At 40.4% G+C, this 20,952-nt stretch overlaps 1 protein-coding gene across 4 annotated transcripts; it reads right to left on the bottom strand.

Moving 5' to 3' along the window:
- Nucleotides 1-389: 389 nt before the first annotated feature.
- On the bottom strand, nt 390-20,866 carry SEPTIN2 (septin 2). Of its 4 annotated transcripts, none has more exons than XM_038145423.1 (13): nt 20,811-20,866; nt 18,476-18,508; nt 17,198-17,318; nt 13,951-14,037; nt 12,913-13,036; nt 9,448-9,582; nt 9,094-9,211; nt 7,756-7,857; nt 7,315-7,460; nt 6,576-6,659; nt 4,791-4,848; nt 3,401-3,513; nt 390-2,996 (listed from the first exon to the last, which is right to left on the bottom strand). In XM_038145423.1, the coding sequence occupies exons 2-12, from the start codon at nt 18,482-18,484 to the stop codon at nt 3,409-3,411; spliced, it is 1,089 nt and encodes a 362-aa protein (XP_038001351.1). In that variant the 5' UTR covers nt 18,485-18,508; nt 20,811-20,866; the 3' UTR covers nt 390-2,996; nt 3,401-3,408. The 4 variants fall into 4 exon arrangements, with proteins under 4 accessions (XP_038001351.1, XP_038001352.1, XP_038001353.1 ...); XM_038145424.1 differs by lacking the exon at nt 20,811-20,866 and adding an exon at nt 20,667-20,777; XM_038145425.1 differs by lacking the exons at nt 18,476-18,508; nt 20,811-20,866 and adding an exon at nt 18,566-20,424.
- Nucleotides 20,867-20,952: the final 86 nt, after the last annotated feature.

Genomic DNA, 20,952 nt, shown 5'->3' with positions numbered 1-20,952 from the left:
TTAGGAATGGTATTCCCCAATTCAGTGCTCCCACTGAAACTCCAAACCAGGCTGCCAATCACTCGCTCCCTCTTCCTCTCTCTCTTTTCTGCCTCAGGATGGAGAGGAGAACTGGAAACACAAAATGCTGTAAGAACAATTTACTGGAAAGAGCAATGAGATAAGAACAGTAATAGCAACCATATTAAATAACAAAATGGATACAAAAGAGAGAGAGCTTCACATGGAAAAATGCTTACCATGGAGCCCAACCCACCCACTGCCACTCCAACCCTGCCCTTCCTGGCTGCCCCAAAAATTAACCCTGTCCTGGCTGGAACAGGGCAATATTTCAAACATATCACCACAAATCAATATTGAGTATAATAAAGAATCATAATAAACACAAAACAGCTTTTTAGCATTTTTATTACAGTTTTAGCTAATTGTAGTACATAGATTATAACAGGTTTTTGTACCAAGGACTAGTAAATTTTGCTATCAACTATAAAGCTCTGCAAATTCAAAAGTATTTTTACTCCTAAAATAAAAACCATCACAACTCAGTAAAAGATAAAGAACTGTGGCCAGTTCAGCAAGCCACCAAACAGAATTTACCCTTTGTCCCCAAGCCTTTCTGCTACTCATATCTTTCTCTTACCAGCAGCTTTTCTGAGAAAAGTTGTCTTGCTTTTCATGCCTTAGCACAAAACCATCCATTTCAAGACCATCTCAAGAAAAGTGAAGGGGAACTAGACCTTCAGAGACATCAGGCACACTATGAACAACTGTCCCAAAGGCTTGGGAAGAAGCAGTAATTAATTACCTGTCTTGAGTATTTCAGCTAAAATGGCAAGTGCCACAAACTTGTTTTTCCCAATTAAATGCCAAAACAACATACAAAAATATTTCTCCCGTTGAATTTTTAGATCAATTACCTTTTTTTTTTTTTTGCTTAATAATTACATTAAATGCTTTATCTGCATCAAATATTTTAATAGATATGTAAATATTCCAAACAATTCCACAGATGGTGACCAAACAGCCCTAAACAAATGGACAATGTGCTCCTGTTCCCATGTTAAAAATAAAGGAAAAAAACCCTATCAACCCAATACACACAGTGAGAATGACAAGTAAACCAGGCCCCTGGGCAGACATTTTACATTTCACAGTTTTTCTTCAAGTACAGGCTCATGGTAATAGAAATAATGAAGGTGTTGTGGAGTGCTCTCTGACAGTGCTGCTACATCACTTTGGTCCTACACCTTCCTCTGAAAAAGCAATTCAAGAATTTAGAAGCAGATATTTTCCCATCCAAGTTTTATAAGTAGAGATTCGACCAAATGGGATTTAACTCTTCTGTGAGTACAAAAAGGTTCTCATTTTCACTTTTGTCAAGGTTAGGGAAGGTCAAATGAGTTGTGTCAAACTTTGATAGCAACTACTTTGGAATAGAGAGCTGGAGATCCCCAGCAACAATGCAGGGTTTTACTTCACATTTTTAGAAAGATTCAAACATAAAACAGTAGTTTCAGGCAGGTAAAAATTTCAGTTTATAGTTATATTTCATCTACCCACTTAAGCACCACTGGAATTATACATTAGCTGTAGAAATTCTATTATTTTTTTCACAGGAACATTAACAAAATTATAAAAGTCACAGCTGCACCTGAGCTCAAAAGAGCCAAAAGAAGTTGCAATTCTATCTATTTGTTTATTAGCTGCTCAGATAAGGATGTTTTGTGAAAGATCAGATGAAGAAATCTGATTGCTGGCTTTACCAGGAGCAGCAAACAAGCAAGGGTGTGTCACTGCTTGCCCTGCCAGCCACCACCTGGGCAGTTGTGTTGATTATCAATTATTTGCTGCAAATGCAACAGGAGGAATGATCTGCAGCACAAGCCCAGCCAAGCTAAAAACAGTCTCCTTTGCTACCAGGATTAAAAAAATGACCTTGGCCTAATAAAAGAAAACAGAGTCTCTCCTGAAGTAACACTGCTGACTCCATCCTGGTGCAAGAACTTCAAATACAGTTTGCATTGATCCTGTCAGGAACAGGTCACTTTTAAAAAGAGAAGTGTGCTAATATCTATATTTTTACTACACGTAACATTTTACAATGCCCTAAAAATAGTATGAAAATACTTATTAGGAATTTCTTATCCTTTGAATATAGGAAACACCCATGCATAGAAAACTACTCTTTGGAGTTTACCTCATTCAACAATAAAATCAGCCTTATTCAAGTTTATTTGGCTACAATAATGCCAGAAAATAGCAGGAGTGATTTGTGATGGCCTACAAGAAACTATTCAAAATTAGCTGCAACGGAGTAAGAGATTTTAGGAAAATAACAACCCTCAAGGTTATATCTCAAAGAAATAATGCCTGTCATGTAACATACAGTGTGCCTGTCACAGAGGCATTTCCTCTTCTTTCTTTTGGTAAGACACAAGGCATGCTTGAATTTTCATTTGATATTTTGCAGAGGCCAAGGAAATCCTGTGCTGTGAGCAGAGACAGAGAAAGGGCTGCTAGTCTCACACACACGTGTAAACACTGCAATATTTATAAAATTAACCTTGCAGGGGTGCAGCCTTAGGGAGGCCACTGTTACCTGGCACTGAACAAGGTATCACTGACAGTTGTTTATTTCTAAATGGAATACAAAGTTAAAAGCAGGGAGCTAATAAGGCATATTAAAAAAATACTATTATCTACTGCTTACCAGGCTAGAAAACTTTCAATTATTATTTTGTATCACTAATAGGAAATTTAAAATAACCTCAAGAAAAGAAGGACTAAAGAAAATGAAAGTCAAATGTGTATAATATATAAAAATACCAACTGACTACATGTTATGAAATACATCTCACAAGATGTTACCACAAAACAGTCCCACAATAAACTCCACAGCAAGCTCCAGATCACACGGAAGCAAGAGGCATCCTTTTGTCCTCCACCACTGCAATCCAGCTCCAGAAGGTCTCCTGGGAGTCAGGGGATAAAATCATCTAAAAACAAGGCAGGAAAACACCATTTCAGACCAGCAGTCTTCTCACATTAAGAAACCTGAAAGAACTGCACACATTTTATAAGTCACAAGTAAACAATGACTTCATCATGAGATTAAGAAACCTGGTTAAACTATTCCAAAGACTTCTTCCATAATTCTTACCAGGATATATTGTATTGATCTTCTGGGAAATTTTCACATGTGCACACACACCACCACATTGTTTACTTTGACTCCAAGCCATCTAACTTTGCAAACAGCAGTTAATCCTCATAAATTAAAATTCAGACTGAAACCTATGGAAACCCATCTCATTAACATTTTTCCAAAACTTCTTAATACCAAGCCCATTGGAGAGCAGCTAAAGGAGAAACCCTTGAAGTGGTTATTTCAGCATCTTACCCAAGACTTTACACATGGTGCCCATGAACTGCACTGCTGTCCCCTTCTCCACTTTGCATCTGCATCTGCATCTGTGCCTGCATTCTTGCAATCATCTCCTGCATGCGACGGAGCTGGAAAAGCAGCACAGAAGAATTCTGTAGCCTAATCTCACCTCAGAATATAATTCTTCACTGTCACCACTCTAATACTTATTTTTATTAAAGAGGGATCGAATCACATATCTGCATTTTCTTTATCTGACAGGTAATGTATTCAGGTTATGGCATCTTCTTTTACTGCTCTTCATCACTGAAGAGGCTGGCATTTACTGACTGAAATAAATGGACTTTATTATTGTACTGTGGGGTGGGATTTTTAAGCATCCCTAAGTGGAAGTCTCTGACTTTGCACGTATAAAAATTATGGTTCTGAAGTACTGAACAAGCATTTACACTCACTAAAGTTTATCAGAAAATAAAAGTAGCCTGGTTATGTTCCTCCAAACTACTCCTGTATCTGTCATCCAAAACAAAAACTGTCAGGATTATTCCCCAACTGCCTTGCTAGGGATGACTAGGTGGAAGAAAGTATTACAGGCAAACCATCCAGTGAGACACAAGCATGACTAAACTAGGTTGAAGCTCAGTTTTAGAGTATGGCATTTTAGAGTAACAGACTATGTTAGAAGTAGCTTTTAAAATTGAAATCAACCCTCTATTAATCCCATTAACCATGACCTCTTGCTTGTGTAGTAGATTCCCATTCATCCTGCCATCTGTGATCGTGTTAGTCCCTTTCCTTTCTGTCATCTACTTCTCAACAAGGCTATTAATCTCATCTACCCCAGCTCAGGATCTCCTTCAAGTCTCCACTTCAGCCTTTCTGCCCACATTTGCTTTTCATTGCACTTTTTCTAGTCTTGCCTGTCTATAACCTTTATAGGTTAGAGGAACAGGAAAAGCAGCACTAGATCTATGCATTATAAATTTGTCACAGTGGCAGGATGAGAATTTCTGTTTCATTTTTTATTTCTGACCGTTTCTACCATCATTGTCTCTTTTGCTGCAGAGCTGAACTGACTTTGTCCCAATCTACAGCTGTTAACTGTAGAACCCTTACTCCCACGAGCATGGCTCTCCTTGCCCACACAGTGTGCATTACATCCACTGCTGATCACCACTGTGGAATCATGTTTTACCAGATTCCACTTGTTCCAAAATATCCCTGTCCTGAGTCTCCTATCACCTCTTCTCATTCTGTTTTCTTAGTGAACCCTAAATAACCTTATATTGGCATATAACTGCTTTTCCTTTATGAATTACCAAGATCTTATAAATGTTTGCTCCAAAGTAGCAACAAAAGAACAAAAAGTCCCCCATTACAAGAATATAAAGTTCTGTCATCTTACTTCTGCTTCCTTCTCAAGCAGAATCTGGTCTTTATTTACTTCTTCATCTTCTATTTTCCTAAAATAACATTAATATTGTTAGAAACAAAACACCATTAGGGTTGGAAAAACCTTCTAAGATTGCTGAGTCTAAGCATTAACCCACCATCGTGTTCCCCATTAAATCATGTCCCCCAGTGCCACATTCATAAGCAGTTTGAACACTTCCAGGGATGGCAGCCTGTGCCAGTGCCCAAACACCCTTTCTGTGAAGAAATTTCTCCTCAAATCAATCTAAACCTCCCTGGGGCAACCTGAGGCTGTTTCCTGTTATTGCATCACTTGGTACTTGGGAGAAGTGAGTGCCTCCCACCTAGCTTTATTCAAGATTTCCTACCCCTTTGCTAATAGCTTTCTCCTGCTCCATGTCACAACAGGGAAGATCTACCAATGGAGCTAATCAAGCAAGTGCCATCAAACATGCAAAGCAAACAAATTGGTGCTTCTTAAAAAGTTAACAGAGAAATACTTCGTCAAAAATCCCGTGTAAATAAAAATAAATAAAATATTGTAAATAAATACATTGTAAAAAAAATCTGCTGTGCCCCAAAACCTCTGAGATCATTAGTGAGTACAGTCAGCAAACACCTATTGTCAAGCACTCCTGGTAGCACAAGTGCAAGTTTGAAATAAATTCACAGGACATCTACCCTCACTTATAATAAACCTAACTAGGTTCTAGTACCATTTCAGAAATGTGAAAACAAGAGCCATGGTATATGGGCCACTTAACTAGAAAATGTACAAAAACATGTTTTAGTTTCACACACCCAACTTAACAGCAACTAGAAATCCTCTAAAAATTGGATGACCTTAGGTCACATTACCTCTGAGGCCTCAGTACACACCTGTTGGATGAGAGGTGCCAGAACTTGGGAAGTTTGGGCACTTTTACCTTGAATTTCACAAAGCAGGATTTAAAATCAGGAGAGAAGAGCATTTTATCTTGCCTGTAGGCCAATGCTACAGGCAGGAAAATGTAAAAGGAAAATTCCTTTTGCTGGAAACTGACCAGACATGTTACAAAATGTCTGTTAACGCCTTGATGGGGAAACTTTCACAAAATGCCCCAAAGCCCCCAAAATGTGCAATTTGGAACCCTCTAGTGGCTGTAAGAAGAGACGCAGCTGAAACGCTGAAACCAGGAATGGTGCAGTTTCCCTCAAGAACTCCCCAGCTCATCTTTACAGACCCTGCTACTGCACTGTGCTTGGCCCAGTTCTCTTTCCAGGAAAGCTGTGCCCTATCCAACCCAGCTCAAAACAGGGCTAACAGGCTGTGACTGCTACTACTGATGTATGTCATGTTTAATAAAGCATTACAAACAAATTTGATCATCTCTTTCGAAAGGCCCCATCCAAATATTCTGGTTGTTAATTCTGAAAAAAAGTCACACTTTTTAAGATATCAGCTCTGATCTAATTTGCAGATTTTTTAAAGACAACATTTATCATAGACATCTGTCCTACTTAGTACCTTCAACATTCCAACCCAACTGTGTTTAAGCCTCAGACCAAAGCACAGATCTATTTCCACAATCCCCTAATTCCACCATCACCTCAGATTTACCAAGTATTTTTTGTTACACTCTTTGTAAGCCGGTCAATAGAACTTGATGTTGACTGGAGTTACAGAGCCTGCCCTTGTCTACCAAATCCTAAGCAATGCAATGGCAGGTGAGACACAGAGAGAACAAGATACAAATTCAGGAGAGGAGAAAGCAGCATGTGACCATAAGATGACAACCTGTTGCCTCGTTTGAGCCTCTCAGAGCGGAAGTTCTCATAGTGAAGATCCTGGGTCACCTCCTGAAGGTCTTGCATATGGGTGCTGGAGGAAGCAAAGTAATTCAAAGATAAAAGATCCTTGTGTCACATCAGTCTGCTTAAGCAACTCTCGCATTCAGCACTGGCTTGGATCAATGTGCTCAGCATGCACGCCCACTTAGCATACTAATTTAAAACTCATTTCAGTTCAATTGGTGCAATAAAGGACACGGAGAGGTCACCTCAACCCTGAGACTGCCCTGGCACAAGCTGTACTCCTGGGCGAAGCCTTTGAGAATCTGAGCTGGCAAAACAGAGTAGCAAAGACCAGAAAAAAAACCCAAAACAACCAGGGGGCTTTTCAAGTCTGCTCCCTTGCAAGTGTATCTACTTATAGATACATTGAAATAAGCACAACCTGTTTTATGCTCCCGAGGATCTGAGTAGCAATACAACACTACATTGGACAAAAGAATCAGATAAAGCATTATTTTCACAGAATCACTGAGTAATCCAGATCAGAGAGAACCTATGAGTCCTGTGTGGTCCAACCCCTGACTAGGCCTAGCTCAGCTAGGTCAAGGCTGCTCATGGCCTTCTCCACATAAATTCTGAATGTGTCCAGGGATTACACAACTGCTGCAAACCCCCAGTGCAGTGCTTGTTTATCTTGGTGATTGCTTTCTAAACTACCATTTAATTGGAAATTTCTAACTTACATTAGCATGGTCCTCAGCTTCAGGAAGTCATTATGCTCTGGATTCTCCACTTCAACTACACCCCATGGGTAGAGCCGACCTCTAACTTTTTTACCTTTGGCTTCAATGAGTTGGTTGGACCCCACTACACAAAATGGAATGCTGGCCTGAAAGCCAAAAGTGCAACAATTACTTATTATGAACCAGGACAAACAACTCCAAGAACAACTCTTGTTCTGTTCAGCATGGCATATTAGGGTAATAAGTTCATAATTATTTTAAATTAAAGGTGTAAAATAAATAAAAGGAACTGCTGCCACCATCTTCCAAGCTAGGGAAGCCTGGGTAGAGACACAGTGACTCACTCCAGGTTGCATTGCAGGTCCTGTCGTAAAGCCATCTGAGCAGTCTGAAAAAATACAATATACTATCCATGTATATGACCTATTAAACCAGCCACACCTTCAGGAGTCTGGTCTGCTCCTTAAAATCTTCATCCTCATCTGATTCAGCATCAGGCAGGTGATAAATCTTGATGCCATGCTCTTCAATTTCATCCAGAATCTGAGATACGCAATAAAAGAAATCGATATAATGTACAGGGAGAATCAGTACTTTTAAATCTTAATATAAAATTACTTAATACACAGTCTCTTAAGAAATCTGGATTTATCTTACTCATCCAAACTGCTCAACAAGGATTTAGTTTTAAATACTATATTTCTTCATTATATTCAACAACTACTTGCCACGGACTTTCATACAAACAATAGTGTTCACAAAACCACCATCCTTTGTGGAAACTGCTTTGTTACCCCTTTGCAATTTTTTTTGTAATAATAAAGGTGGTGACTCAGAAGTTATACTTGCTTGCTACAGTTTAACCTCCTTGCTCTTACCTCTGAATTACTATTTGGGGGAGGTAGGAGTGGGAGTGTTTGAAAAACTGAGATATAGATGCTACAAATACTTTTTTCTTCATGATTGCCAGTAACGGTATCTGCACCAGGAACCCATCTACCATAGACCCCAAATTTTGCTCTTTAAGAAAGAATAATCTTTACTTCTGCAGAATTCTAGCACTCTAAACATACCTACTAGAGTACACTATAGATAAAGTCTCTATTTTTATTCCAAATTGGGTAAGATAGCTATAAGGATTTTCAGAATAACTGACAAAAATCATATAGTTTTCAATGCAAGAGCTAAGACTGGAACATGCCTTTGACAAGTTAATTCTAACACTTCTTTCTAAACTTCATAGCTGTTATTAGCTCATAATGGTTTGTTGAATCCCACCTCCTCCCAGCAAATACAGCATCAAGTCCTGCATGACTGGATATGTTAGGAGGTTTTGCCTCTCACAATCAGAAACATCTCTGAAAATTCCATTTTTTAACCACCAGAATTCCGACTGGGTAAAAAAATCAAACATACACGTGCACATTCTATATGCAGATACTATCTCTGCTTTGGGACTGATTGAACAGGTAACACAGCAATAACCATCAGCAAATGTATTTAAATGTTTTTCCAAAGTTTCAAAATTCATTCAGTCTAATTGTAAATGTAGCTAGACTGCCATTTTGCAAACAACATTCTCAATTGGCAATTTCTCATTTAAATACATAATACAATATTTTACAGTCAAACTACATGTTAAATGCTGCTGCACTGTGCATGAGATTGTATTTTCCTCAGCTAGGACAGAGCAAGGTTGATGAGAATGCCCCTCTCTTCAGCCACCACACTGCCACAACCAAAGCACAACACATTTCCTCACACCAGAAAAACACTCACCCTTTTCTTTAGCCTCTCTCGCTCCTTCAGAGAAAGTGTATCAGCTTTTGCAATCACTGGTACAATATTGACTTTGTTGTGTATAGCCTTCATAAACTCCACATCCAGAGGCTTAAGGCTAAAATTAAAATATGGATCATTTTTATATATTTTTACTCTAAATTACCAATTTATTTTCACTCCAACACAAATATCTCTCTTTACACAGAGGGAAAGAACACAGCCAATTAATGTCAGCAGTTACAGCAGCTGCTTAAGTAATGGCAACCTGATTCTGAAAATTTAAGTCAACAGGCACAAACCAACTCTCTAAAATGAAATAATGTAAAAAAAAAAAGCCAGAGAAACACCTACCCATGACCAAATGGTGAAATGAAATAGAAACAGCAATGAACTCGATTATCTACGATATGCCTTCTGTTCAATCCACTCTCATCATGCAGGTATCGCTCAAACTGCTCGTCAATGTAAGAGATTATGGTCTTAAAACTGTAAAACAAACACAGATTTGAGGAATCACCAAATGGTCCACAACTTAAGGACTCTTTCAAAGGTAGTATTAAACCACTAAGATGCTGGTAAACCAATTTTCTGTTGGATAAAAATTCATTTACTGATTCTATAGAACAGGGAAAATTGAAAAGCACATCTTAAAATTTTATTGGGATTCTAGAAGAACAAAGAATAACAAGCTACTATGCATATCACATATATATAAAGATAAAATAAACATAACCCAACCTCAGTTCTACAACAAATTTCTCTGGGGTTAGCGTTTCTATCTTGATTAACATTATTCACACATTTTCAAGATATTTTAAGGTTCTTGTTGCAAACTGATTTAAAATCATAAATGGTTTGCATTGGAAGGGACCTTTAAAGATCACCTATTTCCAAGCTACTCTCATGGGCAGGGACACCTTCCATTAGTCCAGGGTTCTCTTGAACACTTTCAGGGATGAGGCAGCCACAGCTTCTCTGGGCAACTGTGCCAGGGGCCTCAACACCATCTCTGGAAAAAAGTCTCTGTTACATCCAACCTAAATCTACTTTCAGTTTCAAACCATTGTCCCTTGCTCTGCTACTACAGGCCCTGGTAAAAAGTCTCTTTTCCATGTTTCCTGTGAGCCCCTTTAGATATATTTCAAGGCCTCAGTAAGGTCTCCCTGGATCTTCTCTTTTTCAGATGGAACCTCAACTCCCCCAGCCTCTCTTTACTGCTGTCTTAGCCCTTGGATCAGTTTTGTGGCCCTCCTCTGCACCTGGTCCAACAGGTCAATGTCTGCCATGTGTTAGACCCAGAGCTGGATGCAGATCTCACAGGAGCACAGGAGTGGGGCAGAAGTCCCTCCCTCAACCTGCTGGCCACACTGCTTTTGATGCAGCCCAGGATACTAATGGCTTTCAGGGACTGCCTGCTCATATCCAACGTTTTGTCCACTAGTGTCCTGGTTCTGACCCAGATCTACAGGAGGGGGCAACTCCAGAGAGGAGAAACCTCTTGCAGTGTGCTGAGCCCTGGCTTTTATTTACTGGACACTGCTGATCACTAGAGAGCACCCTCTGGTGAAGAGAAGGAAAGAAGAGCAACAAGCACCGTGGCCATTCCAACTGCAGCTGAACCACTGCCACAACCTGTGCCACAAACAGCTGCCCCTACACAGAAGAAATCCAAGACCAAATCAGTTTTGTTTAGTGAAGGATGAAGAGGAAGCAGGGCCCTCACAGCAGGAGGAAGAGGCAGGGCCAGAGATAATCACCCAACTGCTATCCCTGGTGAGCTGCAAGATAAGATATGTGAAAAGATTTCAGCTGCCACCTGGGAGAGAGCCTGGCAACTTGGCTGCTCTGGTACCAGGACATTGTGGCCCACCACATGGAACCAGGTCATCGGGAAGCCAAGCAACTGGGATCCCTGTCCTGGGATGTGGGCATTGACAAGGGGATTGGGAAGAGGACAGAAACTCTCGGCTGTGGCGGTGACTTCTGTCAAGCGTGAAGGAAATGCATTGTCTCATGTCTCAAGGATCATCTAATGGTGTGACCAGGCAGGTGGAAGGCCATGGAGGGAGGTATCCAGTACCTGAGAGAATTAGCAGTGCTGGAGGCAATCTATAGGGGTCCAAATAACCATCAGTCCCCTGTAGATCCAGATGAGGTCCACTGTACACAATCCATGTGGCAGAAGTTTGTACAGAGCACACCACTGTTGTATGCCAACCCACTGGCATTGTTGTCAACGCAAGAAGGAGAGCCAACAGTGCTTCAGGTGACCCAACTCTGGCAACATGAATATAACTTTTCTTCTTCCCTACCAACCTGCACCTCAGCTGTGGAAAGACTGCCCAAGATTAAGAACAGATTTGAAAAACTAGAGAGGAAATGTTCCATACTCCACCAGTATGGGTCACTCTCTGCTGTTGGGAGCAAACACCCCCATGCTCAAGAGACAGGATATACACCACGTGGAACCCTGTGGTTTTACCTGCATGACCACAGAAAAGACGTGAGCAAGGGGGATGGAAAACCCACCACTGCCTCAGCAGCAGGGGTGCAGGAGCTGAGAGGAAGTACAACAACCACAGGAAATTCTTCAAGCATAAATGCAGCTCCAGCTTCCAGAGGGCATGTCCTCAGACAGAATAGAAGGGCTGATGTTACTCCTGAAGTGTAACGCTTCAGAGCACTTGCAGTACATCGATGGCATCATCATGTGAGGAAACACCACAGAGGAAATTTTTGAGCAAGGGGAGAAGATAATCCAGATCTTCCTGAAGGTTGGTTTTGCCATAAAACAAAGTAAGGTCAAGGCACCTGCTCAGGAAACCTGGTTTTTAGGAGTAAAATGGCAAAATAGGCATCGTCAGACTCCAATGGATGTGCTCAACAGAGCAGCTGTGTCCCCAGTGACCAGCAGGAATGAAGCCCAGGCTTTCCCAGGTGCTGTGGGTTTTTGTAAGGTGCATCTTCCAGAGTACAGTCAGATTGTAAGGCCTCTCTATCATGTGACCCAGAAGAAGAATGACTTCAGATGGGGTCCTGAACAACAACAAGCTTTTGAAGAAATGAAACAGGAGATTGTTCATGCAGTGGCCCTTGGGCTCGTCAGGACAGGACATGTGGTCTTGAAGCTGAATTTCACTTCATTGGGAAATTTAATTTCCAAGATTATGGGGAAAGGCAGAGGTTGCCTTGAGGTTCAGGGGTTTGAGAGACGTGGGAAAAGGGATTACCATTGAAAACTGATTTGACCTCAAGATTAGTTCTCAGTATCTACTGTAATGTAAATTTGTAAAAAGAAAAAAAAAAAAAAAAAACAAACAACAAAAAACCCCAAAAACTAAACAAAAAAACAACCAAACTCTAAATTGATGAAAAGCACTTAAAAATTAGGCACAGAATCTGAGAATGCTCAAGTGAATGTGGACAAGATCAAGGGGTGGATTTTTGCTTGCACTGAAGAGTAGGTGATTTACTTTCCTGGAGTATTATTGAGACTCAAGGTCACTGCTCACTTAAAGCTTTTTCAAGCAAATTGAGACTCAAGGCCACTGTTCACTTAAAGCTCTTTCAAGCAAAATGGAAGTTAACAAAGAAAGAAAAAGTGTCACAAAATGTATTTCAAGTTGTGTCGAAGTTATTGATGCCTCTTCACGTGTATAACGCCGAAATTAAGCTTCTTCAAAATGAGAAAACAAAACAATCCCACCTCAAATTTAGCATTTCACAGACACACAGCACACCTCCACCCTCCAGGAAAGAGCAGAAATCCAAGTCATTCTCCACAGGTAGATCAAGAGGTGTTCTCTGTGCACGTACCAGTCTCGACAGTTGATGGCATCCCCGTAGCCTGGGGTATCCACGACCGTGAGCCGCAGCTTCACGCCCCTCTCTTCAATTTCTACTGTGGAGGCTTCAATCTGCACCGTGCGTTCAATCTTATCTGAAACACAACCGACTCCATCTTGCACAACCCACAATCCGGTCTCTAAGATCATGGCGTTCTGAGATAAGCTCCAAAGATTATTTGGCAGATAAAACAGCATAAATATTATTCTATCGATTGCATTCTAAGGCCTGATAACAAAAAGACTCAGTACATAAATTCCCTCAGTGTTATTGGAGGACTGAGTATGAGATTTCTACATTATTTTTTAAGAAAAGTATGAGATTTCATACTTTCCTTAAAAATAATGTAGAAATTAAGGCAAAAGGGACTGAAACAAAAGCATTGGTAATAGGAGAACAATACAAAATTATATGTAATGGATTTCTTCCTGAGGCTGGAAGTTATAAGTAATCATCAGCTAACATGATAAAACCACTAAATCAAGTCATTCAACAGGTAGCAAAAAGAGAAAAATCACATCTTTTATTTTATTACAATATTCTCTTTTGCTGGATTATTGCGTACCTTGAATAACAACAAAAATAGGAAATGAAGGAAATGAAGAAGAATAGGAAGTGAAGTTCTCGTTCACTAATTATCAATCTACAGCAAATGAATTAAGGTGCAAGCAGGTATAAACAATTCACATGTTTACAATTGCAACAGAGTAAAAACAAAATAAATTCTCTGATGGTTTTAGTTGATTGTTTATCTTACTGTGACACAAAGACTGTTTTTAAGCAAAAGAAGGGATCAAATTTCTAGGTGTTAATATGAATATACCCAAGGACTAAACAACAAAGACCTGATAGACATCCTGGGTGCAGAGGAAAATGGTTTTACCAAACAGCTCAAGTGTCAGGAAATCCATTAAAAACTAATGGAGCTAGAAATCACTGCTGGCTGTTAGCAAAACTCAAAGATAAAAGCATTCAACTCCAAAAAGCATTGAGCAAAGATGTATTTACCAGCAGCTCCTGGGATGATCCTTTCTGGGTAGAGATCTGTCAGGAAGAGGCTGTTTATTAATGTAGATTTTCCTAATCCAGATTCACCTGTGATTCAATATGAAGATAAATTCAACATATTTACATAAATAATTTCAACAGTATCTAACAGTGTTATCTGACTATAGATTTTTTCATATTTCTTTCAAAGTAAGAATTTACAAATTCTAATTTTGCATTAGCCAAGTTTACACAAAAAGCTTGAAATACAATTTTCACATCTTGGCTTTGTAATGCACTTTCCCAGAGCTTTCACTGATGATTTGTAATTAATGCTGCCAGTCGAGTGGAGTTGTGGCCCATTTAGATTTAAGATTTCCTATTTCATGTCTCCTGATTTTTTAAGACAAGCTTTTCTGCTATGACTCCAGAATGTGAAATATCATACCCAGTGAGAAGCTATATCCTGTCAAGGCTTTATCATCAATTTAAACAATGAAAAGTGCATTGCTGAACTTCTGTACAGCCAGGCAACATAAAGTGGGATTTATTTCTGGTTTTAATGCCAATATGGCAAACAAGAGAAATATGGCCACTGAGCAATTTTTTTTTACACTGATGAACTTGAGGATTACCAAATTTACTGTAAGTACATTTTTGTTCTAGAGACACTGATGGCCATGAAGAAAATTTAGACGCATTAAAGATCAAGATTTTAATCAGAACAAATATTTATAGCATAAAAAAGAGTAGCAACTTGAAATGCTCAGTACTTGAGTTCACCGAAGAGATCTTTTTCTATAATTTTAGTTTTATTTCAGGTGTTGATAGGATTAAATTAAAAAAGATAAATGTTTTAAAATGATGGGCCACAGAATCTCTGAGTAACACTGCAATATGAATCTGACAAAAATATCTGAACAACAGAAAAAAAAAAAGGATGGAAATTGTTTTAAAATGAAGATTTGAGTAGGAGCTGCCAGTTTTTAATGCCTTACAGAATGCAGCTTTGAAGATCAGACTGTGCCAGTGCAGCCTGCACCAGTGAAGGTGACATGCACCCAGAGTAACTCAACACTCACAGGGAATCATTTCAGCAAAATCAGAAAAGCATGATTTCAGCCAATGCCACATTCCACTGTCTCAGGATGGGCAAATATTACACATAAACCAAATCAGTTCTCATAGGCACTGTCAATGATTATATTGGCTACAGTAGTTTAGTGACTCTTAAGTGAAAAATCTATTCAGATGAAGTCATAGCTTAATGATGAGAATGAACATAAAAATAAACACAAGTGACTGGGATTTCTTTGGGAGCAACAAAGCCAAGCAGCCAAATTCTTACAAACTCCAGCTCATATTTTCAGATACCACAGTAAACAATAGCGGGGGAAAAAAACATAACCAAAAGCTGCATAAAAAAGCCAAATCATTGATTAGGATTCTGTCGGCACAGCGAGCTTTTAAAGTGCTTTCCTGCTCAGAAATGAAGAAGGATGGCAACTGAATGAAAAATGACAGTTCAAAGCAGGCACTGTGACACAGCCCACAAGAGAACACACTTAAACTCCATGCATGCTTGAAGAGAAAGCATTCACATTCCAAACTGTTGAAATAATCAACAATTTAAAGCACAGTTTATTTTATCTTACATCAGCTACCTCCCTCTGCTAGTGTATCTTAAAATACCACTCCAAATTTTCAATGAAATTATTTTTTTCCAAGTCCTCTTCCTTTAGTTTTCATTTATCCCTTAAAATACTGGCAGACAACAACAGTAAAATTCCACTTCAACATGGGTGGATTAATTCTCTTTCTGCTACTCTTACACCATATCATTTCCCCTCTATTTCTATTTTACAAGAGACTAAAACCAACTGTTGCTCTGTATAATTTTTCCTTGCTTTCCTCCAGAACTGTTTTATGTGGCAGCATTTGCAATTAGAATTCAAAGAGATCTGGAAGTTTAGTTTAGCTACAGCAGAGCAAGCAGATCTTTTCTTTCTCAAAACTCTCCACACTTTTAGGATCACTGAACAGTCAATTCTGAAGAGATACAGTAGACAGAACAATTTGAAGCAGCTACTTACAGTTTGGTTTTACTCTTAGATTTTACGAGATATCCTTTATGGCATCATGCAAATCAAATACAGTAAAAAACTACAATAAAATTTTAGGAAGGCAAAGATAAGGGCAAACTCTGTACAACACTGAAGAACAAAACACAGAAGTAGGACAAAAGCAGTGCTAGGGCTGTCATTTGGCAAAACTAATGAAAGGTTTGAGGAGAGGCTCTCCCTGTAACTACTGAAATCCAAAAGCATTTAGAAGTTAAACACCTCCTATCATGCACTATCTCACCTCTCCTGCTCATTCCCACTGTGATCTCTCTTAGGCAAATCTAGCACACAAATGGGATTTATTTCTTGTGGTGCCAGGTAATGAAGAGCCTAATTCTATTAGGGTACTTCTTGTGAAAGCCCATTTAAAAGACAGAATTAAAGAGTTCAAACACCAAAACTCACAAGTTATGGCTCACAAACAGAGACAGAGAAGACACCCAAGGCTGATTTGGGAGCCTATTTAGTTTTCAAGAATAGCAACCCATTTCTCATAGGATCAAGGTATTTCTGCAGACATCAGCTTTCTTACCAACACAGACTCCCAATGAATTATCAAATAGAATCACACTTCAGATTACAGCTGCTAACATAAAATCATGATCAAAGGAAAAAGTAGCAGCTCACATCAAAACCAAAACTGGTCCAATTCTCAGTCCTTCTCACTGTTTCACAAGAGTATTTGGAAGGGCTGAAAAGACTAGAGTTCAGATTGTTTTGAACTAAAGAAGCATAAACAACATTTTAAATGGACTGGTCTCCTTAATACGAGTCTCTTAATCAAAACACACAAGTGAACTAAGACAGTATTCAAATGCAAAACCAGTTTTAAACCACATTTTAAATGGAGTGCTGGAATCCTGTAAGACAGGGGACAAGGAAGGAAGCAAGGAAGGAATGATTGCTGGAGTGCACAATAAAATTTCTTCACCCACAAACTTATTCATGTATTCAAGCATGGTTTGTAATGTGGTAAACAACTGCTGCAAGAATCAACAAAACATAAAAGAAAGCTAAATGCAAGAGTAAAGGGAAGTTTCTGTGCAAGCTGAAGCCTCAGAATAGTGCAAGTAACATTTGTTTTAACTTCAAATTCCCCATGAGCAAGTACTAATTGTGAGAAAAACTATAAAATGCTTCCTTACCAACCACCATCAGAGTAAATTCAAAGCCCTTTTTCACAGACTTTCGGTGAACCTGATTGGGAAGGTTTGCAAATCCAACATAGCCAGGAGTTTCTGGATTGGTAAATTGAGCAGGCTGTTGCTAAAAATGAAATTAAAAAAAATAAAACAAGACAATAATGAGCAACCACTCAAGATTTAGTCATTTGTTTAACTGCTTTCCTCACTTAACTCAAAAAGGTTCGAAGCTGTGTGACAGAGAGGAAACTGCTCAGAGGTTCTGACTACTCAACAGCTTCACAAAGAAGAGCAGAACAACTACACTGACCCAGAGCAGAGAAAACAAAGCTTCACTTGTTCAGATAGCCAGCCAAGATCACCTTCAGTAAAACAGAAACAAAACCCCAAATAGTTATTTATCAAAGTATGACAAAGTATGAATTGTGGGCACTAATCACTTCCTGAACAGTCTTCACACACAGTAAAAATAAAATAGTTTTCCATGGACTTGAATACAAAGATGACCATTCCTGATCCATTTTTAGCACAGCCAAAGGAAAACCCTGAGCAGCTTGTGAAGTGAAAGCCATCTGCTGGAGGTGCTCTTCAGAGAGCTCTCTTCAAGCGTGGGGAAGGGGAATTGACACAGTAGTGTTTAGAATGCTCAGTGCCACAGATATGCCAGAGAAACCTTTACATCTCCCAGTTCCCTCTTCAAACACATTACTCAGGCACCCTTTATCACTCATTTCTCTCCAATAAACCAACGTGGGTGTTTTACCCATCATACCAAATGCTGTGGACCAAGATTTAAATGAATCCCAGCACGACAATAATATTTTGGGTTACAATATTTTAAATGAAGAATTTTATTGGAAGACCAGTTGTTTCTATTACTAAAGAAACAAATTAAATCTAAACCACCATTTTCTTAAACGATGCCCACTCAAAACAAAATTGCAGAAAGGAAGTTTCAATGAAGATGCACCAGGGAGCTTTTATACAACTCTGACCAAAATGAAATCCCTCCAAGAGTATTAGTTAACTGCAGAGATTTCTACTTGCATGAAAGTACTTTAATCTATGTCTCACATCACTCGTCTTTCAATATTTTGTCTCCCATAGAGAGTGAATTTCAAATACCCTTCACCATCAAACAGATGCAAGCTGCACGATCTGTCATTGAAGATTGATATTTAAAAGATTGAAGATTGATATTTAAAAATTGAAGATTGATATTTAAAAACAAAAAATACGTTTCCCCGTTGTTACATTGCAAGACAGAAATGTTATTCTTACCTTGGACATTTTTAGGGAAGGACAGGAAAAAATCTGAAAAAGTAATAATGTTTATCAGCTTGTTAAAAACTGTATGAGGAAAAGACTCACCCACAGCCCAGTGTAATATCTGCTGTTGCACACTAAAGTGAAAAAGGAGCATCCCTGACTGGATGGCCAGACTCTGAAACACTGCCAGCTTCTTCACAGAGCACAAGTATTTGACTCTTCTGTACTAACAAGGGGCAGAATTTTCAGCTATCATTGCTCCTATAAATGCAGCCAGACAAGAAATTCAAGCGACACGAATGTGGGGTGCTGAAGGCAGCAGATGTGTGACAAACCATTCTGAAGCCTTCAACGTCCACATCCTCTCCGGAAACTAACCAAAGCAAACACCTTGCTAAAAGACACCTTGCTCTTTAGAGGAAAATGTTTCTTCAAAGCCAAAAAAAAAAAATCCCTAACTCATGTATCATTTTTCTTTTCAAGCCTCTCTCTCCTCATTTCCATCCATGCTTGAGTGCTCTGTAAAGAGCTCACAGCTTCAAAATGAAACTTTCTCTCTTCCTCTTTTATCTAGATGCTTGCAAACTCAGTCGTTCTACCTTCTGTTTACCAATATAAAATTTTCACATCTAGCTGCATGCGAAATATAAAACAGACAGGCAGAAAAAAAAATTGCTAAAGATTTCTTATCTCACACTTCTGTGCAAAAAAGTCTCTTAGCAAAGACTCACCAACCACTAACTTGCATGATTTCAGGAGATCATGTGATTTACTGTGGCAACATAAAAATGTCTGCATATGCTGTATCTGCAAGTAATAAAGAGCTCAATTCCCCTTTCTAGTCCTTTCCCTGGCTCACCCTCTTACCACAAGGTATCAGTTCCTACTCCCAAAGCCCTCAGCCACCTCTTACCTAGCTCACTTGCGCTTTATTTCCATGCATTTGAAATTATAACTACCTGATTCTCTCCATCTTCCAAGCAGATTTTGTCAGCAAGTTCAGCTCCATGTGAAATTACACCCAAATGCTCGTTTGCAGCAGCCTTCAGTCTGTTCCTCCCAGCAAAGAGACATCTTGGAATCAAAACAAACTGCCCAGCGTTAGACGGCAGAAGTCCAACTTTTTGTGTCAGGCACATGGTAAAGTTGTTTCAATGTGGGGATGATTTCCAGGATTTTCTTCTCAAAGGTACCATACAGGTGTATGTTTACACTATTTTAACCTCATTTGGGTTTGATGGGAGTTACAGACTGAAGATGTTAAACACTGAGGCAATTTGGTGTCCTTTCTCATGAAGTCAAATTTGCTGAGAAAAATCTGACACCCTGGTTACTGACAGGAAATAAAAATTGGATAACAGGGCTCTCAAGTGAATTTGTAAGATAAAAATAAAATCTAGTATCTGCAACATCTGTATTTCAGTCCACAAAACAGTCCATGACCTATGATGTATGCAGCTAGTGAAGAACTTATGTGTGAGCCTTTTATCGTGTAAGATTGCTCTGATAGCAACTCTTCCTTCCAAGAGTGTTTCCTGCCCAGTGATGTCATTGATTCCTGCTTAAGCATTCTCCATGAGAGGTTTTCAATGCCAAACAAAACTAGATCCTGCTGGAACACAGAGGAACATTCTTTTAATTTGTGAGACTTGTCTGTCACCCAACTATTTCTCAGAGGCGGGCTAAGAGCAGAGGAAAGTTTCTCACAGCTACTGGGAAACGCAGCAGCGAGCAGAGTTATGCAGACGGCTACAGCTACATTATATTTTAACATACAGACCAAGCACAGAAACCTTTCCCACAGCATTCCCGTCAGCTCTGAGCGCTCCACACGGGCGGGAGCACACCCGAACCCGAAGGCCAAGGCTTCGTCCGAGCCCAGGGCTTCGCACGGGGGACTTAGGGCAGAGCCCGGGCTCCGGGGCTTAGGGTTTGGGTGCCTCGAAGCGGCCCAGGCTTCCCTCGGGAGCTGGTCGGTCACGTCGCTCACCCTCCGGTCTCCCGAGCGCGGCTGGAGTTTTCTACGAGAGCACGTTCAGAAGCGACTGCCTCACACGCTGTGGGAGGGGCCCCGCCCGGGGGTCCCATGGGGGCCCATCCAAGCACCAGGTCCCGCGCTGGGAGGGCGGCCCGGGCGCCTCACCTCCCCGGCACGGCCCGCAGCGCTCACGGTCCCGCTCCCTCCTCACCAGCATCACCCTACCTCAACCAAACCCCTCAGGTTCGGGGGTCCGAAACCCACGGCTAGAAAGGACAGACCCCTTCCCAGCGCTGCCGCCCGCCGGCTCCCCTCACGGGCGGTGCGTGTGCCGCCGCGCACAGGGCCCGGGGCGGGCGGGCCCCTCACCTCCGCGCCGCGGGCTCCGCGCCTGCCTCAGCCGCCGGCCCCGCTCCGCTCCCGCGCGCGCACGGCCGGGGCAGGGGGGCGGGGCCGCCCCGCCCTTGGCCCCGCCCCTGGGCGGTGCCGGGCCCCGCACGCACGCGCGCGC

Source organism: Motacilla alba, chromosome 9, assembly GCF_015832195.1.
Source record: "Motacilla alba alba isolate MOTALB_02 chromosome 9, Motacilla_alba_V1.0_pri, whole genome shotgun sequence".
NCBI classification, from domain to species: domain Eukaryota; kingdom Metazoa; phylum Chordata; class Aves; order Passeriformes; family Motacillidae; genus Motacilla; species Motacilla alba.
Note: the sequence above shows the minus strand (reverse complement) of the source record. Positions and strands in the feature narration are given on the sequence as shown.